At 40.1% G+C, this 25,366-nt stretch overlaps 1 protein-coding gene across 1 annotated transcript; it reads right to left on the bottom strand.

Annotated features, from left to right (window-relative positions):
- Positions 1-842: 842 nt before the first annotated feature.
- Positions 843-25,147, bottom strand: LOC139133236 (failed axon connections homolog). The gene is made up of 5 exons (XM_070699732.1): positions 24,872-25,147; positions 20,300-20,466; positions 9,978-10,041; positions 6,737-6,875; positions 843-4,059 (listed from the first exon to the last, which is right to left on the bottom strand). The coding sequence occupies exons 1-5, from the start codon at positions 25,061-25,063 to the stop codon at positions 3,614-3,616; spliced, it is 1,008 nt and encodes a 335-aa protein (XP_070555833.1). The 5' UTR covers positions 25,064-25,147; the 3' UTR covers positions 843-3,613.
- Between the last annotated feature and the right edge of the window lie 219 nt (positions 25,148-25,366).

Below are 25,366 nucleotides of genomic sequence, written 5' to 3'. Positions count from 1 at the left end.
AAATGTTAATGTATGCTGCCAATCATGATTACTCAAATTCAAATTGCGGCCTAAGCGATCATGCTATTGAACTTGATGAAGGACAAATTGAACAATCATTGGATAATGCTTGTGTTTACCCCACTTTGGCGCTCGAACGAACTCCGATAAGGGGACGTGGATAGGTACGTGTAAAACACACACGACACACGAAAATAAATTTGGGGTTAGATCTATATTGATTGTTGGGTGCAAACTCTGGCAAACTGCATCTCACAGATACGCCATGGATACCATTTGTGCATGTTGTTAAAGGTTTGTTCTTCAATAACCCGTCTATAGTTTAAACTTCCAAAAACCAATTTGAGCAGTTTACCGTCCTTGGGGGAAGTTCAAATCATGATTTCGCACTTCAACCTTTAGCTTAGGTGAGGAGGTTCGAGTTTAATTTGCCAGGCGACTTTGCAGTCCTAGACTTTGTCGATGATTTGCCTCGTGCAGTTTATCTTCAAATCTGCATACTTACACCCAAGTTATACTAGTTTCATGTCCTTGTTACCACCATTTCTTTCAAACCTTTGGTGGCGTATACACTCCCGTAGCATTTTCAAGTTTTCATCTCAAAAACGATACCTCATGAGATAAATTGTACACGGTTTACAGTTCATAGTTCACTTTTCTGAGCAGGTCATCAAGTGGATTTAAACCGTGTCGGTCATCGATTGCTTGACGACATTGACAACTTGTGATATATTAGTTCCTTGTTCTCCTCTCAAAGTTGTGTTCAGTGAATGCATTTGTTTAGAGAGAAATCTGTTTAAAAAACCTGCTCCTTTAAGGAAGGAATAAAAGACAAGGGAAAATTGGCTCTACAAATGTTTCGCCACATAACATTTATTGTTCTTAGTCTCAGAGGTTGACACAATATTTGCAGAAAAAAAGGAAACAACAATTGTTATGACCCGGACATCATTACAAAAAAAAGACAGAAAAAGCATGTATTTCTTTGTTAAAGACAGCTTTTGTTCCCAAAAAGAGACAGGTACGACACCTAGAAAGTGCAAAATATCCCCTCCGATAGCTATGATCATCCCGCCAAGATCGTCCTACGACTAGTGCGACTGTGATTTGAGACCTGGGGTTGCCCGTTGCGACCGCCAACCCTCAAAGATGTGCCAAACTGTCTCTCGTGTTCAGGCAGTTTCCATGGAAATAGCTGTGGTGCTACTGAGATGGTTACTAAGCAACCCGTATCTCCATTTGCGCCCTCTGGATACAAATCTTTACCAATCTAATCTAGCAAGAGCGGGGGTCCCGCTCTTTCAATGGCTTTGGAATGATATTTTAAATCCACCTTGCACTGTAAAAGTAAGCTACTGTCGACTCAATCTCAGATCTACAGCTGATGCCGAGATCTCGCGAGGTTTCATATTTCACTCCCATCTCGCGAGAACCGGCGTAACTACTGAAAAAGTTGCAATACTACAAAAAAGCGACTAATATAAGTATCTGATTCATTTATATGCGTAAATAAGTATATAAAAATATAAATACAACTAAATAAACTTCATAAAGTTCGTAAAATGATTTTAACAGAAAATAATCAAATGAAATGGACTATCGTATGAACACAGAGTTATTGAGAAACTCTTTCAAGTTGCTGCTGAACTACTGCAAAAGTAGTGGAGAGTGATACGGTTGCGCCACTCCTACGAAAGCACCTTGGCGGCACTGCTGTTGGGGGCGGTAAAATGAGTTCTCCACCCCACAAAGTAAAGTGTTACAGGTCAGTCAGCGGGTAAAGGTAAAAGAGGTTCTGGCAGTTCACACTGTATTCGCCAAAAAATCATTGTAATTAAAAATACGTGTCTCCATACGCAACAATAGATTCATTACCTAACATACTTGCTTAATGAAAACAGTCCTGCTAAATCTCTAGCCTTGCCTGATGAAGGTGTTTGTCTGTTTGGAATGAAATATCTCTTTGATACAATAGCATTCATGTTGACAATTTTTCGTCTGGAATTCAGCCTATTAAGTCTTATGTCGTTCCCAGTTGTTCGGACGGTTGTCTTTTCAATTTTGCGAAAAAAAACGTCTGATTGCTTGTTCCCTACATCAGGAAAAGCTTGCCAGGACGACTACAGAAGAAAGCCAACTTGGCAATTCAAGTCTACACGGAGTAAACGAAAATCAAAAATTTCGTTGTGCAACATCACTCACTGTTGTTCATTTCAAATGTATCACTTTCCATAAAATCCTTCATCAGAGGTCAGAGGTCACAAGTTTCACTCGGCCAACGCAGGCTCCCTCCCAGACGAACATTGTGAAATTCAGAGCCGATGCTGCGACAAGACACCGACCAATTTGTGCTAGTCTGAGGGCGCCCTTTTTGCCTGCAACAAGGCCGAGTGAAACGGAACCACGGTACCGCCCTCACACTACCACAACACTCTGGTTTTCATACCTAAAGCTTGAGAACATTTCCAAGAAGAATTTCTTTAACAAATCCTAGCACCACTGGAGGTTTCGTGCAGAAGTGATGACGCGATTCCCTCGCCCCAAGAACACGAGTCCGAATTTTAAAATAGGCAAGATATTTTTTTTAGCTTTACATGAGCATAAGGAAAGATGGACAGATAGTGATGATGATTGCAAACGTGTCCTCAGGACGAGGCTGTGGGAAGCACAAGTGTTTACAATATCACCATGGATACACTCACGCACACACACACGCAACCACGTGTACGATATGGAACACGCAACTCTCAAGAAATCTGTATAATATTGACATTTGGTCAGAAAAATCCACTTGTTCAATCTGAGTTCTCGGTCTGTGTTCGGTTTGCCTTAGATGGTCGGAGCAGGATCTCTCTCTACTTTAGTGGTATCAAATTATCAAAGGTATAAAGTTGCCTTAAGATAGCAAAGATCTAAGACAAACAGAACGCTTGAACTTGACCTTCTTGACAAAAATAACCCAGTCTCCGGAAGCTTATGTTCTAAATTCCCACTTACCGACCTTTTTGAATTTCACTTCCACAAATCCAGGATATAGAATTAATTGGGGACAATTTGTTTTGTTAAAACTACATTGCATCGGGATCTTAAATAATTATACACTCCCGAGCGTGCATTGGCAGACCCAGTTAAGCGCATGCGCAGAATGTGGAACGTTGGAAAACAAATGGATAGTTCTAACACAGAACAAAATACATCCAATTTTCCATGGCTGTCATGCGGTTGTACACATCCCGTGAAACTGTCTCTTCTGAGAGGCTCCAAGTGTTCTCACCCTACAATAGCATTCACTGTAGCCATATATCTTTGGTAAATATGATTTTTATGAAAACTTTAAAGAACATTTATTCTAGATACCTACCTAGCTAACAGTACCTAATTAATTGATTTGGGGATTTTTTACTTTTTTAAATACAGACAAAATAATATTCAGTTTGGAATTATTTTTCTGTGGATTTTTTATGTTTTTTCGTAAGCGACACTAAATAATTTACTAATGCTATCTTGGTTTTTTCAATATACACTGTACTGTACAGAGCGCTCAGAGCCTCTTGGCTGACATTTTTTATGATTTTTTTATGCAAAGCATCGAAGCGATATTTTTGGGTTTATTCTACTCCTTGGCCTCGCCTTCCCCGCCGCCTTTGTCGCCGCTTTCGCCCTCTGCTTTGTCCTCGCCCGCATTCTCGTCTCCTTTGTCGCCACCGGCCTCGCCATTCGCTGCTTTGTCGCCCTCCTCATCTTCCTTATCTTTCTCTTTCTCCTTTTCCTCTTCCTCTTCCTTCTTGGGTTCTTCCTCTTCGTCTTTCTTCTCACCTTCTGGTTCAGCCGGTGCTGGTTCCCCCTTGTTCTTTTCCTTGGGCTTCGCCAGGAGCTCTTCCCAGTCCGGGAAGTATTTCTCCTTCATTCTCTCGCAGTAAGGCTTCAGGTTGGTGAATTCCTCGTTCGCCGCTTTCTCCTGCGGGGAGCCCGGCATCGCAAAGACCACTTGAGCGAGTAGACCGAACAGCGTTGCGTCGATTAGTGTTGGTTCATCACCGAAAAAGAAGTTCTTCTCACCTGAAAAATGATAGAAGATACTGTCACTTGTTCCAATTTTGCCACAGTTACCATGGAAAGCGAAAATCTAATCAATCACAGATTTTAAGCGGGTGGCCGCTTTTTAAAAACAGCACCCTCACATGGGCATTTTGAATACCAAGGAACGCCCCTTTGACCATATATGGGCATATTCAGATTACAGGTGACTGTATACCTTTAAGGCCATTTCGTAAAGGTAGAATGCACCTTCGAGACAGAAAATTGGACTCGAAAATGTTTACCATGTGTTCCTGGCCTACCGCTTGTTGGTGTCATTATTTATGAAGCTTAGGCAGTAAATTAAATTTTTGCCATCTTATTTTTGTGAAAATCGAAAATTTAATTTTATTCAATTGAGTTAACATTAGGATGGCGGTCATTTCTGACATCGGTAAATTTAAGTTCATTTGTTTCAATCGTACAAAATTTTCATGGTGACCCCTGGTTTTTAGCTACTATAGACTATAGTCTATAGAAGCTATTGGGATGGGTATCCGTCCGGCGTCCGTCGTCAGTCTGTATGTATGTATGTATGTATGTATGTATGTATGTATGTATGTCCGTTTGTGAGGCGTCCGTCCACTCAAATATCTTGAGAACCGCAGTACTTACTGATTTGATATTTGTTGTGTAGATGAAAATATGATTTTGAGAAACTATTTTTTTTAATTTTTTGATATCGTTGAAAATAGGCAAATTAATGCAAAAAAGGCGTTTTTGGTAAAAAATCTTCTTCTTCATAACCGCTGGTCAGACAGCTTTGTTATTTGGTATACAGGTCCCTAGGGACAACCCAACGTAGATTTGTTCAAATTGTGATGAAATATGCAAATGTGTATTTTTAAGGAATTTTTTTGTCATTTTTGGTCAAAGTTTGACTTACATTGTATGTAATTCTTGTACTGTATAAACCCTATCAATTCACCCAGAAAAAAATAATTAATATGATTTTAAATAATTGAATTAATTAGGAAATCATCAAAGCCAAATAATTTTAGTGTGGAATTATCAGAAAGTTCAACTTTTTTTGACAGTTCATCGTGATTTGAGGATTAAAACATGTAAAGGCAACTTTCCTGAATCCCAACTTTGATATATTCTGAACCACCATTTATGTTATCTAAAAGAAATTGCGCATAATAGTTGTCATGATAGGGTGGTCAAATAAATAGAGATACAGAAAGTTCTAATTTCCATTATGGTTGACTTGGTAAGGATAAAATAAGATTACTTTTTGAGGAAAAAATAGAGTGGTCAATTAAAAGAGTGGTCAAAGTGATAGGGTTTTTAGGTAAAGCTGGGCTGTAAGATTCCTCTTGTGCTATTTATAGCAATTATGCAATCTGTGTAAACAGTGCAATGAAAGTGTAACATGATTCCATATAATGCTTTTGATGACCTTGAACTTGTTAAGTTTCAAAAATTTGTCTCTTCAGTGTGCTTTCTCTGAGTACGTACAGTCTCAACTTATTCAACAGAACTTACAATGTTATTTGGTATACAGGTCCCTAGGATAACCCAACTTAGATTTGTTAAAATTGTGATGAAATATGCAAATCTGTATTTTTACGGAATTTTTTTTTCCATTTTTGGTCAGGCCATCCTGAAATGAGCTATCAAAGATATCCACCTTCTTCATCAATACATGAGTCACAAAAGGTTATTCTCTACATAACACAGCAGAGCTCTGTCAACTGTTGAGTCGCTTGTTTTTTCAAAACCGCTGGTCAGACAGCTTTAATATTTGGTTTACAGGTCCCTAGGATGACCTTAGTGAGATAATTTCATACAGTCAGGAAATACTTAATTTTGTATCCATGTCTGTAGTAGCTTCAGGGACTTTGGCCCTATGTTTAATCTTGCTTTTGGTTGAAAGTTTACTTGAGGGAAGTTTGAGCAAATCTTTAAAGGGAGGCAGTCGTCGGAACTATGCTCAAAGGTTACAAGGGACCCCCGACCGATGTAAACACTGTATCTTGGGTACGTTGGCGATTGATGAAAGTTAAAACATGTTTGTTAACGACGAATCGTAAAATTTAAATGTTGCAGCTATGTTGACGTGATGCATCTAGACATCATGCATGAAATACATTGTTTGTGAACAAGAAAGTCGCACACGCGCAGTTCCGTCCTGGCGAGATGACTGATAATTGATTGGATATAACGCTAGCTACTGGAAGACGAATATTTTTTCTCTTAATAATGATAACGATATTTACACAAATACAAAGCATGCGAGAATAATGCTGACGTTTGTTATCTTTTAATCACTATTCAAGATGGTTGACGGTCATGTAAGAAGATCACTTTCTCCAAAGGAGCTATGTAAATTATCATTATCGACCCTAAAAAAGGACTATAGACTAAAAACACAGATGTACATACACACAGACAGACAGACAGACAGACAGACAGAGACAGATGACGAACACTATGTGATCTAATAAGATCCGATTTCCATGTATACATACAACAACAAAAGTTGTGCTAACGATTAAGATAAGTCAATGTTCTGGAAGGGAAGACGTATGCCACATGTATTAAAATTTGATGTTTCTAGTTGCATCCTTTCAATCGAGGTGAGCAAACACCTGATTTGCATTTTAAGTTACTTTCGGTGCAATGCACATGAGTAAATGAAGGAATGAATAATTACCGAGATAATTGGAGATTGCTCTCAAGTCGTCATGCGCAATTCGGTAGATTTCTTCTTTGCTGTGTCTTCCAATGCCATGGGCGTGCAAATTATTTCTGATGTTTTTACGGACCATTTTCACCAAAAACCAGCGGAATGCCTGGATGAAAGGAAACAAAGAGTATTCAGATTTATAGGAACTACAAACATGGAATTAAGGATGTATGCCCGAAACACAAGGTGACGAGCAGGCAGACATTAGGTGCAAATTTTAATATTACTTTTCAAAATCTTACGTTCCTATACAAATGAATTTTAACATACCTGCTAGTATCACACCGCCTGACGTTACCATTATTCAAACCTTTTACTGCATGTTGTGTATTCGTTAATTTCTATAACGTACGCAGGCATGTATGATTTTCATTTCTAACAGACACAACAATGACCTCTTAGACAGTGTTAGGTGTGACAATTGCATTATATCGCTTCTTTTCGACAAACCGCCCTGACTTTGTGACTTGTTTGCTGCCGATTTTGTTTAATTAGTTTCTGTTTCAAGTTCTATATGTTTTAGTGTAACAATCTTTTACCAAATTTGCATTGTCTTTCAAATAAATATGTTGGTTGGACAGCCTCTTTGTTTTAAATAATAAGTAAATATAAATAAATAATAAACAAATAAACATATTCTTTAGATTACCTGTAATTAACTTACGAAATAGGGTTCAATCAAGTTGGTCACAAAATGTTTGGGCTTTGACTGCTTCCAGACAACTCTACGTAAAGCGCCCCCTAAACGCACACACATACGTAACTGTGAATTTGTTTTCCAAGTCAATATTGATTGAGTCACTGCATTGATAATTCATATCACTTACGGTTAGATAGCAAGAAGGGTGTAAAAAGGTGGGCCCGACAAATTATAAGACGCCCAGGTTTCATTCGAGTTCCTAACGGAGGCATGATGAAGGCATGATGAAGGATTCGTTTTCAAATTATACTGTCAAGTTTCACAGTCTGTGCGGGAGCACACAGAAAATAAAATTATTTCGGTGGTGAGTTAGTTTAATTCGGCTTTCGGCAATAATATCATTTTCCGGAAACAACGCGTCATCAATGCTCAATATTTCCATTATGTCCCAAAACGTGTCAGAAGTATACAAGAATTCCACATTAATCATTCACAACACGCGCGAAGAAGACAGAGTCTGCAGATTGCGCAGACGACCATAATTTATCGGCGCAATTACCATAAAATATATTCCTTGGCGCAATAATATCCTTGCTACCTCTGCGGGACTAGTCTTGCCACGATTAAATCACGTGTGAACAAGCACGTCCCTCGACTGATAGCACCTTTTCTGGGAAATATGTCTGTGGGGCACAGCGAAAGGTTACTTAGTCGAGAAAAGGAACATTGAGGAAAATTTCGGTACGTCTCGACAGTTTCAATGAGCCGCTTACACTTACTTAACAGTGAAAGCAGCGTCATATCTCGTCGACCTACGTGAATTTATTCGCGCGGGAAAAATCGTCGTCTGCTCACAAGAATATACGTAGAGATGGTTGGCACTGAAGTTGTTCGTATTTAACTTGCTTATATTACGCCAACGGTTCGGCAGTTCAACAGTGGTAGAGCCTTTATTTTTCCTAAAAGTTCGGTTTTTTATGGAGTTTCCCCACAGCTGAGGTACACGTCGAATTCAAGTTGTCCTATCACACGTACTACGTTTTGTAATGCGGCGGAAACATATAGGGCCTAAACTATTTCAAGAGAGTGAAATAGCCAGCGGCCACGAACATTTGAAGAAAGATCTACCGATTGAAGTTTGAATAACGTTGAAGAATGAAAACTATAAAACCGATGGCGGTACTTTAAAATCAATGATACAGTCGCTTGATACTTGAAGCGATCTAGAGTTATGTCAGTCACATGCTCATAGTTGTCATAGAACGTATCAGTTTACGCACGGCCGCACTCGCTTTCCGACTAAAACCGGGAAAATGGGTATCGTGAATAAGCTTAAAGATATCGGTGAGGGAATTTGGAGCGCTTATTAAACATTTCCCGGACCTTACGTCTTTAAAATCACTAGATACGCTTTTTAAAATTTTCGTACATGTCTTGTGCATTAGATAACGAAAGGGGGAAATTCAAATTTGCAGGGACGCCTTACTTAATTAGGTATAGACTGTAGAAGCGAAAAGGATGCGAATCTACGAACGGTGAAAGACTGCGAAATTGGTATAGGCCTAATTTTGTAATACTCGAGCTCTCAAATATGGAGTTAATAGCTGTAAAAGAACACAACCGGTTGTAATGTTTAACGAGACGGACGGAGAGATATTTGAAACGTCCTCTCTACATTACTAATTTTAAATCTTGCTCGTAAGAGATCAAAGGCAATTTGAGACACCTATGTATCATTTTTATTAGACAGATATCTACTTCAGTTACACGGAAAACGGGAAAATATATTCGATGAAGATGGCAAGCCATATTGTCTATTCAGCGGTTAGGTCTGAAAGTTGGAATTTTTCCAAGAACCGATGAAGGCGGACTGGGTGCCAAGAAGACATAATGCATGTAAATAGTATATCATTATCACGAAGGGCATGTGCACAGAAAATGACAGTCGAGTTTCAGGCGGCGTGATCGGGTTCACAGCCGGGACACGTAAGGTGAAACAACGGACAGGGTTCAAGGTAACAGCTATTTAAGGGTGAACGACATCGATCTAGGCGAGCCTAAGTGATACGAGGGGCCATCGATGAATATGGGAAACGGAACAACGTGTTTTGTTATGTTTTTTTGTCACACGCTGACAACAAAAGAGACAAAGCAAAACCGAAACATCTATGCAGGCTGTCTCGCCGATAGCATTTTTCATTTGCAGCGAGCAACAACGTAGAATGTGACACAGATCTCAACAACATTCGAATCAGTATGTTAGTCTGTTCTACAAAAGTGTGTTGATGGTACGATTTCTTTGTCACAATTTGTTTGCAATTTAGGCCAAACACATGCTATACCAGCGACTTAAGTTGTTGAAATAGTTACAAAAACGCCCTCAAGCAATTCTGCAGCAAAATCTACATTAGTAAAACATTCAAAACAATCACAATATCACACGCTTTTTCACTTTTATTGCAAAGTTATCAGAATTGAAAATATGCATTTGGACAACTAGAATGGAATGGAATGCGGTTGGACATTCAGAGTTTCCAAGGAAGCCAGAGGAAAAACGACTTGACTTACCGTGGGGAATGAATTCTTGAAGTAATCATCCGACGTGGCAATATAACGGTGGTAGTTGATTGTCCTGTGTAAACAAAGGCAAACAAGATTGAAACGGTGAAACTTTTATTTTCCTTTTTTACCAAATTTGGGTAAGAACAATATACAATGGTGCTCGCATAGCAGAAGTAACTTATGATTGAAGCTGATGAAATGAGTTAATGTACCATATTCTAACGTTACAACAGTTGCAGTGTGGCCCGGATCTCGCCCTGCGAGGGATGAACATTTCAAAACCTATTGCGCATGTCTACTTATTTTGAATGTCTGCTCGCATACGTGCGCCAGTAGTTTGCGGGATCTCTGCACGATTGTGTCTATGCTGTTATGTTTCTGGGACTTGTCCTCTGTCATTTTTCTTTACTTATGCACATTTGGTTTACCCTAGGCGTGACTGCCTGTTATCGAAAGCACGGGCCCACGATGAGTTGATGCATGTATCACATTCACACCTAGCTCTGCGTACCGTGCTGTGTGTTTCGGGCGTTACACGGCCCCCACGTGTAACGCCCGAAACACACAGCACGGTACGCAGGGCTCATTCACACCAGACTCCCCAAATGCCCGTGGTCTCACCAAATATACGCCATATAGCAGCCAAGCCTAAATTATAGTTAGCTTTGAGCACTGCAAGACTCTATACAGACGTAGCGCCCGAATATATAGACAGCATATGCATGATACCAATCCCAAAGCGACCGATGGTATCGTTGCAACCTTCATCGCCTTCTCTTACACTGAAGTTACAAGATGGGCAATGTACAAGATACCAGGCTTCGCAACGAAAGAACCACAGTAACAGAAGGGATATTAACAACAATCTGGTAAAACATTGTGTCTTGCAATGCTGTTACATCAAAGGGGCAAAAGTAATTGAAAGTAGATTCAACGACGTTTTGAGATAAGTCTCTGTCCAAAACTGTAGTTTTATAAAAATGATTTAAGTAGACCCATGCGATTATGTATAGGGTATGTCCTCGCGAAGTGTGACCTTACAAGGGCAGCCAAGTCACTTTGAAGAGAGTTAAGACTAAATGATCTGCTCATTGCATAGACTTAGAATTCGGTATTTATTAGTTTTCTCCAAAACTGCGCACGGATCACCGACTGTTGTCTGTGCTAACTTTGATGAAAATATTCCCTATGTTTCCTAGGCACTACCTGATATTAGATTTCAAATAGTGAGGCCATATTGATAAGCCTTGAATAAGTTTATGTGTAATAGTGACAATACTCAAGGTTTTCCATGCTTTCCACCCTATACGAGCAATGTCATCTACATTTCTTAAAAAAATATTGGTTATTTGCCCACGACGTACTGTTTAATGATCATTTCGCGCTAATTCAAAACCTATGTGTTTTATAACTGTTATTTTGCACTGTAAGTTTGGTACGACGCCATCGTAAATTTGGATCAAATATAAGCCCGAGGGCGCCCTCACTGAACATCTCTCTGTGACCAACAAATGATGTACTGGTCACCGGTACACTTGGACTTAATTGAACGCCGTTTGGTATGTCCATACAAAATGCAGTGTTTGATATTGGAAGGAATAAATATAAAAATGTTGAAGAGGATAACGAAAAAGAACAAAAATATGGCCGCCAATCTTCTAATGTTGTTCTACAGCTAATGTTGATTCGCCGAACATCAAAATAACATAATTTTGTTGAAGGATTTTTATTTGAATCGGTTATGACAGTCTCGAGCTAATGAATATTGGTTTCAAATGGTCGGCATTTCCAACACAAAGACCTCTCGTATTTTTAAATGCCTGATAAACGTTTGTAGAACGAAGTCTACAACTGTTTTTCTGAAGTATTTTAATAAACGATTGTCAGCCGTCTGCTGTGTGGCTTAATCGTCAACAGTGCCACAATCAATATTACGCCATGCTGGTATTTTACAATATATAAGAAGCCGGCTTATTCTTGATATTCTTGAAAACAGATTACAAACTCTTCTTCAATTACTGATGTCTTTGTTTGTTGAGCTGGCCTTTGCAATCGATGGACAACCAGACAGAAGCGTGACAAAGGGGGAAATGCAAAAAAATCGATCTCACAATATGTCGAATAATCTGGACCACGGAAGAGGGAAATATGGCGATCGATAGCGATTATTGTGTCTCGAAGTCGAGGCAAAATCCCCCGTGCCTCCTGCGTGTTCATTCGCGTGGAAATTTGCAAAGCAATCAAATTCATTCAGTGCATTGTTTCATCTACCTTTATCAATTCTTTGGGACACTGAACAAAAAAACAATAATTGCAGCACACATCTGTCGTTCTTAATTTTATGTGCGTCAGAACAAAAGAGTCATAAAGCCACGCGACATTGTATAGTAACAATCATTAGGTGGATTTCTTTAATTATGAAATGGGGCCGGGTATTACTGAGTCATTTATGCCGAAACGACTGAAAACATGTTTGAGTAGCACAGGATGAAGACAACCGTCACGTGATCAAATTATCAAAAGTTCGCACGGAAATGTTTAACCATAATTAACTTCAAAACACGGAAAAGAGGGCTTTTATCGCAAAGAAATCTCCCTTGCCTCGAAAGATACCGGCCATTTCTGAAAACCGCCCATATTTTCTCCCTTTGGCACAAAACAAAATGGCCACGGCCGATATCCCACGAGATTGTCTTTCATCACTTACGGTGCATCGTGGATGGTAAACGAGTCTGCGACTATGGCAGGATTGAGAGGGAGGCGGCCCAGTGAAGGGTGTCAAAATTTCCCCGATTTTCACTTCTGTTGGGACGCGTACAGCCCGTTCGTTACAACAATTTGTGGAAAATTGAGCAAGCCCTTTTCATGGATGGTGATATCGTGGGAACGGAAGGGTATAATAACATGTCAGATGTTGATTAAGTTAAATGACAACATATATATTCTTATTCTGACAAACCATCAGCGTCCTTCGTTTTGTGGGTACGGCTTTATCGCAACCCCACGCGCATGTTGAGATATTTGATAGGATCGCTTCGCAGTCCGTGGCAATTTAATAGTTAAGTCGACCCTGAAGGATAGAAAATTCTCACAACTGCCTCGCCCTGAGGAAAAAATGACATCGATACGGTGTAATATTCAATAGTTTGCTTGGCCAAACGACCCTTGTATCTGACCGTCTGCGTGAGAGTACGGCGAAAAACGATCGGAAAACAGTGTTCCGTGGGAAGGCACCGGCGTTAAACATCTGGAAATCGAGTGATCCCTTAATGATGACGCTTCCAGCAGTCGGTGCAACATATCCCGGCGATATATGCAATAATCTTGAAGTTGATTATATTTCACTCATAGCAATCGGTTTCTGGTCATTGCGTCGAAACTGCGAAAGCACATTCTTTTCCGTGCTTCGACGATAAAGTGCCGACTTCGTTTCGGAGGGATCTGGTTGTGGTTATTAAGATTTGATTGTGGGTTTGTAAACAGTGCATTTTGTGGCGGTTTTGTAATTTCAGCGCCAGTACATGTAATACACGTTTTCACACCAAAAGAAACAGGATTCGACATATTGCAAATATCAGGAGTAAAACCCCATGACAAAAGATGTTCCTCTCGAAAGTTCGAAAGTCACTATTTCTCTTATAATTAGCATATCATTTCTTAGGCATTTTCTTTGTCTCTATTTGTTAAACATTACAGGGTTTTAGCTTGCAACATCTGTCGCTACCCTGATCGTTAACCAAGCTTGGGGTTTGTGCGATCCGGTCCAATTATCGGCAGCATTCCTTGGGGATGCGGATGCACACTCCGCCGTTTCCTTGGAGACCGTATTGATGTGAATGGTAATGCGTACTCAAGTGGCCCGAAGAAAGTCTGTTTATCGCGAAAAAGAAACCCGAAGAAGATACAAATTAAAAGTGGCTTCATATATTTCAAGAGACGGAAAGCGATACTTTAATCGCATTTTTTTTTACGTTTGTTTCATTTTATTTTGTGTTGACTCGTCACAGATACCGATTTCTTCGGATACTAGCGTCATTGCTCCGCAGGAGTTCAACCCAAGGCGGCCTCTCTTTCAACTGCGAAGCGTACCCTGATGACGATATACGGACGTGCAAAACTAGCTGTGGAGACGTTACTCTAACGAATTTTTTAACAAGTCCTGGATAATCAAGACCCCGATTTGCACTAAAGCTCGTGCTTAAAAGGGGAGAAAAGTCGTAAAACGAGATGACGCATGCCCAAATAAACGAGTTTCGCCATTTCTAAAACACGGGCAGGATGTTCCGTTGAAGTGGTATGCAAATCGTTGAACCTGAATCAGATCTGATTAATGTATTATTGGACTGTGCGCCATCGCATCGCAAATGCTCTCTCTACTGCGTTATTACGAATTAAGAAGGATGGAAGAACAAGGCAGATACGACTTCTGAATCAGAATGTCTCTTAAAAGGAAACAAAGAAGGCCGGGGTGGAGAGTTAAGACATCTGTAATTCATCAAATACAAGCCAAAACCATGTCACCGATGCGCTGACTCAATATGAGTCAGGTCCCTAGTTTCCAAGCGACTGTTGCCCAGGCGACAGCGTGCACGAATGCAGACGGCGCAAAATGTGCACAATGACAAGGCGGTTTCAATTATTTTGCAATAAGACACATATATAAAATCTGTATAAACAATGCATATCCGTTACCGCCAGAGGAAATTTGGAAACTTAACTGGCTGAGTGTATTCAGGATGCATTCAGAATCCTTTAATTCGTGCCTAGTTGGAATTGAACATAGAAAATATAACAAGTTCGGAATCTAGTGTCTCGAAGTCATTTCAGATCAACTCCTTCACAGAAAGGATATTGCTAACGACTCTTAACGACATTGCCGCCAGAAAGGTCGCTCTCTGCCGATAGAAGTCTGAATACGGCAACAATAGCTTTGATAACGTATCTTATTTATCTCCGGCTATTATTGTGGTATTTTTTGTCTGTGTTCATGTTATCGCTCATCGCATCAAAGCATGGTCTGGCGTTTACCCGGGAAAAATATAAACTTACACAAAAACACGACCGATGAGTATCTAGGTTACGGCGACTGCTGATCGAAAGTACAGATGGAAGACCTTTGAACATGTGGACACTAGACGATAAGCATTTGCTGAAAAGAAAATATAATCGATAACAAACGGTAGACTCGTGGTCTTATATTGTGTGTATACAATATATCGACCTAGTACTACAATGAGCAGAATTTCTCTGGGCGAAATCACTTCCAGGGTTCTAATTCCTCGGCCTTGGTACAAAAAGGTCCCGATGCACTACAATATAATTTTAAAGTCGCCAATATGTATATTGTTATGACAAGATGTATGATACCAGTATCAGAAACTAAAATGAATAGGTTTAGGAAAGTATTTTCAAAGGTTGTCAAATGCCTCATGGAAATTTTTTTCTATGGCTGGTGGTTTTGACATTCCAGCTGGTGAAATAATCGTAACCTTTGACCTCCGATGAATTTAACAACCGAGAGAGTCGCCAATCGTAATTTATAGCTTCCCCGAGCATTTAGCGAAGCATGGCGTGGACTGAGACGCTATCGGTGAGAATTTCACGACAAAAATTGAGTTACTTTGGGGCACTTGCGATTGCCATATGCGTTGAGAAACAAATGTATCTCCCAAATCTACGGAGCTGATGTTGAGGACTGGCGGGTGGTACAGGACAACAAAACTCGAATATAAACTTCAATATCGTGTAACGTTCCTGCTCACTCTATTCGTTTAGATGGCTGCCATTTCATTTGATTGATGAATCACGAGCAGGGAATAAATTATATTCATCTAATAAAGATATCAATAAAATCATAAACAGCATTGCCCACCAATCAGTGGCAATGCCATTGCGTTCGCCTGAGTCATACCTTAGCAATGTACACGGTATAAATATGGGGCATAACAATACGACACAATACACCACTGATTGCTTAATTTCTCGTTGACACATGTTCAACATCTGAGAGCATAAAACGAAGATATGCAGCTCGTATGACTAACACTTGAACCTTGAGAGACCGAACGTTGCGTCACCCTTTTCTTGTAATATTGCCCGCTCTGATTGAAAATCACTGCGTTCTACTAGATCTGGGGAGGCCATGAAAATCATTGCTTCCTTTTCTCGGGGGTTTAGCGTCCCTTGATGATGGAGGAGGGATCAATTTGACATTGCGGTTTTGTGAGGATCAGAAACGCCACAGCAGTTGAGAGTAATTTAATATACTAAATCATGTGGCAGGCGTATAGAGTTTTGACAGTCCTACGAATTTTCCATATGCTCCAATTAGTTAGTCATGTTCGAGTCACTCCGTTAATGAATGCAAATTAACAACTATCGATTTCCTTCAGGAAATTGGTTATTATTAACCTATAATATACTCCACAAAGAAAACACATCGAAAAAGACTGCAGACAAAAGTCAAAATTATTGAAATCGTTTGACTTTTTTTGCAATTATTAAAGCTGTCGCGGAAGTATTTTTAAAAAATCTACTTGAAATGCGAAAAATTGTCATTGCGTTTTGAGAGTGATGAATTTTCAACCGTCCCCTTTAGAATTCTAACACAGTCAGCGTAAAAGATAAATTTGAACTGTTTCTATAGCAGTAAATTGCATGGTGACTAATGAACGGTTTTGTTTTCTTTATTTTATAAGAGTGCCCCAGTGCGTACTTTTCCTCAGAACTACTCCATGGTTGAAAACTGTACATGGTGTGGGCATTCCTGCCAAAATAATGCAGTGTAAGAACTAGAGGAAAAAATATGGAATGGAAATTCGGGATGAGCCATTCTTCTCTATATCACAGAGTAATATCAGACAGAGTGGCAACAGCTATTGTTTAAGGCGTGAAGCGGTTACGTAAGCAATCCATGTTTGCCTCGCCTCACGAAGCTCTTGGCTCTCTTTTCCGAAGAGTGCCGACCATGCACCCTTCGGTAATTTTCGGATTTTCACCAATTGTTCAGTGAAAGTATGTTCGACAAAGCTTGTGTTGTTGTTGTCGTGTGGTGCTGATCGGAATTGATGTGCTGGCGAAAACGGAAGTGTTTTGAGCTTCAGGAAAGTGGGTTTTACCGTTTTAAAAATTCCTCTCATATTTTTATGAATATATAATGAGTGTGTTTGAACCAAATTTGAAAGTCTTTTATCGATACTGTCTGGTTTTACTCAATGGTTTACGGTCAGTCATACCGTCTTTTACACGTGCGCCAAGAAAGGACATGTTTATGAAACTGCTGGCGTGTTATGTTTTGATTGGCGTGAGGCAGTGTTTCTGGCCTGAGAGCTCACAAAGTAACTATGGTTGCTACGCGACTGGCAGTACGATGCCATCTCGTCGTATGTTTCGCATAATCTCGTGTAATTATCAACCACAAACCAAGCCTCCAAAAAGTTTAACACCTTTTAAGCTCATTTTAATATGAAAAGCCAATAGTCTACAGAGACGACCATGGAACAAAAGGCATGCACGTGTTGCCACTCTGTCTATGATATTACTCTGTGTCTATATGCTTCTTATTAAAAACCGGCTGAGAAATCTCATTATGCAAATGAGGCGCCAATAGAGATGACGCTGTCACTCCTTAAATTGTAAGAACACACACACACATACACACACACACACACACACACACACACAGACATACACACATCTGTCGTGATTGACGAGGGTCGCAGAGGCAGATTCTGACCTCATAGGATTTAAGTAACCTCGTAACAGCCGGCAAGTTCTCGCCCTACCGCTGTCTACACGTGCATGCCCAATGGCTAGTCATCACCATTGACGCACTGCTCACTTAAGCCCGTGGGCCAAGTGAAAATACGCAATTTCATGGAATGATATATTGCATCAGTTGATATGAACAATGAAGAAATATATCAGTGCAGAAAATGATATACAAATAAGCCACCCTGACTATAATAAGATCTCATTCCATTTCGACAACTTCTCTTATGAAAATTTGCGAAGTATGATATTCTTACATTTTTAAACTGTCTCTCGGAACCAATGTGCGGACGCGATCGCCATCCTCGCGTCAGTTCACTTCGTTTTTTTTAACATTGATTCCAAAGACCTCTCAGTCAAGGTGCGTCACCCATCAATTAAAACAATTTTTAACCAGTTAAGGGTTATAGGTCGATAAAATTTCGTGAACTTGCCAAAGTAAATTAGTACAATGGCGATAAATTACCTTTATGTATTTATTTTCCGAAAGAGGAATGGGATAAAGGGCACTCGACAATTGTTTTATCAACACGTGAAATCAATGGTATTATTGCTATTAGTATCACGGCACTGATGACGAAAAGCGTACATCGTGCCGATTTGGTAAAATTGAATCTTTATTACATTTAATTTGCAATGTTTCAAAATTAAGACATTTGTTCCCGTCACTCTGACCGAGAATTGTCAATCTATGTCTGTAAAAGATTTAGTGAGAGTTTGAGTACTGAAAAATGAAAGAGTAAATTACACCATCATAAAAGCCTGTTAGTGAAGAGATAAGGGACTCAAAGACAATGGTTTATTTTTGTTCGCAGCCTGATTTTGCAGCACTCTGCCCCATAGCAACTAAAAATGCTGTTTCACGCTCGTAAAGTTTTATGATCACTTGATTTTCCGCAAAAGGATTTTAGTAATTGCATTTCAAACAATGGGTTTGTTCATAATTTACGCAGCTCTGGGTCTTTCACTGAAGTTAATAATTCCACGTTAACACTCTATTGCGCAGAATCATATAACGTTAAAAGTATGCATAATTAGGCATGAAGTTGGACTGGGACAAGGTACAAGGCATGAGGGCTCGGTAGCCGTCACATATGAGAACGTGAAATTCAATCATTGGTACATGGTTTACACGTAACTGGCTTGATCAATATCCTTAAATCGCTAAACAGGTGAAACAATTTTTGCAGATCCGATCATGTCGCTAGCTAGCAATGTCCACATTTTGCCATTACTGACATCTATACCTTCTCAGGTGCTATGGTCGTTGAAATTTATTTCGAAACAGGAAGTTACGTCACGACGCAGTACGCTGCCATCCATCATCGTGATCCTTGAACATACGGATGACAGAGATAACTATACGTGTGAAATAATATGAATACTGCAGAAAGTGCGATGAGCTCTCACCTTAATAATTAAAAAATTCATGAATTTATGTTGTCTTTGTTCTTTTTTTTGGGTCATTATTTGAACCCTTCTCTCTGCGTATGATGAAATTGAATTTTTACTTGCTTGCGAGGAAGCAATAAGCACACGTGAATCGAGTACGGGTCGTGACGTACATTTGCTGGTCGACAAGCACTCATTTCTCTTTTCTATACGCGCGGGCGTCTCCTGGCAACGATTACCAGGGAAACCACTTCAGCAGTCTGGTGACACATCTTATGAACATACTCTGACGATTGTTTCACGCAAGAAAATGGGTTTGACGTGGTGTAAAAACCTGTCAACGTCTGAAACATATAATGCTGTGCTATTGCTTTAACCCTCTGAGCGCCAAAGTCAATTTTTGTCGGCCTTATCAACTGTACCCCAGTCAATTTGTTTTCAGATTTTTGCCAAAATTTTGATCAAAAACTGTAGCCAATGAAATGTGATGTCCGTTTGGTCAAAATTTTTCAAAAATGTTACAGAAAAGTTCCTAAAAAATCGATAAAATGTTGCACTAAATTTTGATGGGAAAAATTACAGCACTCGAAGGGTTAACCTTACAGACATACAACACGTGGTTGCGCATGCTCAATATGAGTTAGAAATTAACCACTTAATGATTTGAGCAGGAGAGGTCTTCCTTTACTAAAATCTGGGATTTCACTCAAGCCTAACGACATTAGATCACGCTCTTTAACAAGCATTACTTGACCATACATTAAAACCATTCCACTAGACATTACTACACAACATTCTACGAGACAAACAATGGGACACATGTAAACATAAACCAAACATAGTTTCGCTACAAATCCAAATTCAACATGGTATAGATTACATCATTTTGGACCAAAATAGCATCGTCATTCTTTTAATTGAGGCTATAGCTCAACAGTTGAAGATCTTACCAAGCAGTTGAAAATGGAACAAGACTTTACAATAATCGATAGCAGACAGATATAATCGTTTGCAAATGTCATTGCTACAAATTGGGTCACGACAATAAATAATTTTAACTCACAATCGTACAGAAACTTAATGTCATTCGATGGCATTACAAATTATAATTAATAACTAGTTTGTCTGGCCTCATTTTTCGATTACGAAACTTTTCAAATACTCACCAGTAGCAGTTCTCTTCTGCTAGTCGCTGGAAAGCCTTGGCTGCTGCCCTATCAGAGTCGCTGAGGTCTTTATTTAGGTCCACTTCGAACTCCTTGTTGAGGAAATCGACAATGAACGAGGAATCGGTGACCTCCTGACCCTTGTAATCGATCCATGGTAGCTTACCCTGCAAGTATGCAAAGAAAAAAGAGCGTTTAGCCAAGATTTACATGAATGGCAAGTGTAACGGAGGGCTTGACTTCGATACACCACAGGGAAGCCACGATACAAACAAACAATTAACAAATAAACATTTGCGGGAGTTTAGTGAGTAGCGAGACGTGTTGTTCAGTCAATTATTTCAATTCTTATTCAATTTATTGCTTTCTCTTATATTTATCGGTTGGTTCATTTATGTGTTTATTTATAAGTTTGTTTGTTTATTTGTTTATCCTGGTTTCCCTGTGGTCTACACCATGAACTGTTTGTGTATTTCTGAAACAAGTATAAACAAATAACTTTATAAAAAAGCTAGCTTTCCTCTTTTAAGTACAAACTACTGAATAAAATAAACACATGGGATTAGCGTTTGGGAGCAGCGCTGTCGAAATTCAAACTAGTGCGTTTTACTGAATTTCTATCTCCATATTTGGAATCTGCATAGTGATCGGTGAGCATCGGGCCAATAACACTCGAGGGGACATGACGTCGGCGCCGTTTCCATCGCACGACACTAAGTCGCAGCTTTGTGACTGTACTAAGTATTGTTGAGTGTGCAAAGACGGAAAAATGCGCAGAGGCCTCCCCATTCCACAGACATGTTTCGTCGAAAAACTCCCCGCTAAAGGTCTGTTATCTCATCGGTAGACAGACGCGAGACAATCAATTTCTTTTTATACGCGCATTAAGAAAACTGGGACACGTGATGTCATGTCAGCATAAACGCTTATTTTTTTCCTCTTTTGCAAGGTAGACTTATTTTAGCTGCACTGGATGCACTTTAGTATCTAAGTGTTCAAACAATCTATGACACCATGTTCAAGGTAGGACGACTGATGAAGATTCTACTCGTTCGTCAAAGTGATTGGAACAAAATACGTCAGGGTGTTGAAAATTAAATGTTCTTGAACTTCATAATTCCGAAGAAGATCATCATCGCAACCAGGGCTCTAGCCGTAACTTTTGGCGGGAAATTATCACAGTCACGCTGCTGTGAGTATCGATATCCTTGACAATGTAATTGCTATGACAGCAAGACGCGTCTTGTTTACATATTTCAAATAGTTTTCTCCATTGAGCCAATTAGAGCGGAAACTAGTTGGCGGTACTGACTGATTCATTGACGGGGAAACTCGATCAGTGTGCAATAGATACCCGGTCGGTACGTTACAAATCAATGGCATTTCTTCAACATCTCTACAGACTCGACTCACTACAAAGAGTGCATCTTACGGTGCAAGGTGTATGATGAGGATTTCCATCAGCACGCACGGCAGTGCACGGTTCGAGTTTTGCGCGCTGATGGATGCATCGGAGGGACTGTGATCGTATGAAATGATCAAAAGTCCTTTAGGGAATATTCAAATATTACTTCCCATGTTTTAGAGGGTGGATGTGATCGGGGACAATGGTTGTAATTGATATTGGTTATGTTGCGATTACGAGAGAGAGAGAGAGAGAGAGAGAGAGAGAGAGAGAGAGAGAGAGAGAGAGAGAGAGCTATTTGTCTAGCTTTACCTTGTCTTTTTCTCTGAAAGTTTTATCGCAGAAACTTGGACAAATAACTTATTTATGGCCATGCAACGCTCAGCAAGGACTTAACTCGCGTCGTAATAAAACTCGGGGTCAAGGGTCAATTCCGTCACCTAAATCATGGTAATAAAATCTCAAGGAAAAACTGTGATATGCTTCGATTAATCATGGCGGTCGGAATCGTTGGCGAACCACAATTTGGCGATCATAACAACTTACATATACATGTAAGTGAAATCGGAACCTGCCATTGCAGTATGTCATGCCTAACAATTATTTCTGGTATTGACTGCGGGTTATCATACAAATGAATCTGCTAAATTTTCCTTCGCTAAGGTCGTACGTCCTTGATTCAAATGCAGCCTTCCGTACACGTAACACGTTTTGTATTCACGATATAGAAAATCTTGCAAAAATATCCCTGTTGGTAAATTCCGCCTGGTCCTGCCACCTTCTTCCCCCGCAACCCATCACTCATAAGAAGCGATTAATGTTTGTTTGTTTTTGTTGGTTTTTTTGCTGGTTCACATAAGCTTAGATTCAATAGTCACGGCCGCGAACAGAATTACATCGGTAGACGTAGGCGAGCGAAACGAGAGCCTGCCACACCTCGCAGTAAAGTGATAACGCGTCGCTTTCAGAAGGGTCCACAGTGTACATGTAATAGAGAATTGCCATTTAGCGTCGACTTGCGAAGATGTATGGATAAAAGGCCCCGACCCTTGAAACTATAAAGTATGCAGTGGAATGAAAACTAGGAATATGAAGGGAGAGACGGACAAGTGGACCGACAAACGTCCGGAAACTCTCCTCAGGACAGTTAAACGACATACATGTATATTTACTTTTCCCCAGCAGGTTCTAGCTTTCCACAAAGGATTTTGTAATAGATTTGAAATGGGACTTCAAATGCAAATTTCAGCTATGACCTGCGTCGACCATGACTAACGATTGATCATATATCAATCATATGCATATTATTAATCGCCTACTTTAGATGTAGATTTCAAACGACATCACCGCAAGTCAAAGCTTTCAAAAAGTTCCCGTTTAAGATGTTTTTTTTACTGTACGTTAAAGTAGAGAAGAAATGAGTGATAATAGTGGCTGATGGGGGACTCGGATGCAGAGAGAGAGAGAGAGAGAGAGAGAGAGAGAGAGAGAGAGAGAGAGAGAGAGAGAGAGAGAGAAGGGGGGGGGGTTGTACTACTACAAGAAAACAAAAGTGATGGAATTTCTTGGCACATTCACGCCACCTGTCGTTTTCGAATCCACTCTCAGTTATTTGGTGAGGCGTGTCATGCAGACAACACGTTGCGCGCCCTTCATTGATAATTAGAGAAACAAAGGAAGACGCGTTCCGTACACAGCACAATAGGAAGTTGATCGATGACAAAATACGTAGGGGCAGTATTCTTTCTCTCAGCACAACATCTTTTGTCACAGTCGATCTATATATGCGTTGAAAAGAACAAAAGGCGCACAGGGGAAGCCCTGATTTGCATAGGAGAAAATGACACAAGACAAGGAACGGGATCGCTGACAGTGTTTCCAGGCAAAGATAGTGAGAAAGGAATGTGCAGCCGGGAATAACTGTCTGTTCTGTTTACGGTCGAGTAAATACTGACTTCGGATTTTCTCTCAGCCTATCTTAACACAGACTACGGACTATCTTGGGGATCTTAAAATCAATTAAAATGTCATGATTTGCAAAAATAAATGATGAAATAGTTGTTGTTATCCAGACAGGATGTGTTCAAACAACAAGGATAGTTTGGTGAAAAATAATCGAGGGGAAACAATACAAGAAATCAGTGTTTTATGCAATAGTAGAACCTTATGTAATACTGAGGGCACGACTTGGAATGATAGCATGGAGGTATTCCCTCGTTACTCTCCTATAGCCATTAATTTCCTATATTTTTTTTACCCTGGCAGGACATCTTGTACCTTGAAATCACAGTTATTTACAGGCCTTTCCCCTGGAGCCTAACTTCAAATTCACAAACAAGCCGTCGAAGTTATTAGAGGTGAAAGAGTCCATCGGGCTTATTTCGCTGTGGACGATCAACCGCTGACAGCACGCGTGTTTTTCGCGGCATGGAGAGCCACCGAGCTGTAGCCTATAGAACCCATCAAATGTTATTTAGTCTCTGCTTTGCGCCCGAGTCAGCGACTCGGTTGCACGCGCGATGTACATGTCTGTTTCAGGGCAGAGGAAAAATAACCGATAGTGTTTCACAAACTTCGCTTCACGCTCCATACGTGCATCGCTTGAGTTATGAGTGCGTGAGTCGACCCAGGTCAGTGAAAGGAGCGTCATGAATATATATGTGCACTGGTGACCGTGGCGCGGAGCATAATCAATTACAACTCCCAACATAAATTTGTTCGACGAAGTGTCTTCCGTGACAGAGCGCTTTGTCAGATTACAGAATAAAGACGACTGTCATATAACCGAGAACAATAACATTAAATGGTGTCACTAATTACTCCAATTATGCAAATTCCGTCTTACTCTTAAACTGGTGTAGAATGAATAAGATTTTTTTGAGAACAAGAAAATCTTTCGAAAAAAAAAATTGTGTATGGGGTACACGCCCTGAATAGCAATGTAGAACATATCGTCCAAGGGATGACAATTGCCACTCCCTGCACTGAAATCTTCGAAAGATGGGAAATTCGGACAAGACTTCGTTACGATCGAGGAATAAAATCACTTTTTTTTCTTGACAGATGGCTGAAAATGCATATCGAAATTTTGCTGTCCAATTATCATAAAGACTGTAGAATAAGCTGTCTGCAGTGTGATACACGACTTCGCACGCACACCCACCTACCTTTGACGATCGCTTCACGCCATAGCGGTTCTCGTAGGGGATCTCCGCCATCCTCAAATATGTTTCCAGCTTGAGGCAAAAGACCGAGTGACTGAGGACATCTTTCTGAGGGGCAAATTGGTGTAAAACCACTTTCCCCTTTTCGGGAGCTTCTGTTTTTGACGGCGTTGAATTTCCCTGCTCCGCTGCCATCTTCAAGGGGATGTAGATTGCACGTCTACAGCATCGGTAATGCCACACATAATGCCCGTGAATTAGCAATAGTAATTTACGCGACTTCTGCATTTTTAGCACAGGGGTGTTCCCCTTGTCATTGTTGTGATTATTTATTAGGCCACTTCCTTCTTCCTGCATTTGTTATTTCATGATGCACAAAAAAGGCAACAAACTACTACCATATGTAGTTACATAGTGTTTTAAACTCGGAAACTTCGCATGTAGGTGCTTATCAGTAACAATCGCCTGTAAACTGTTTCCTCAAAATAATGGAATACA

This window comes from Ptychodera flava, chromosome 5, assembly GCF_041260155.1.
Source record: "Ptychodera flava strain L36383 chromosome 5, AS_Pfla_20210202, whole genome shotgun sequence".
NCBI classification, from domain to species: Eukaryota; Metazoa; Hemichordata; class Enteropneusta; family Ptychoderidae; genus Ptychodera; species Ptychodera flava.
The sequence above is the reverse complement of the archived record's forward strand: the minus strand, read 5'-3'. Positions and strand labels throughout refer to the sequence as shown.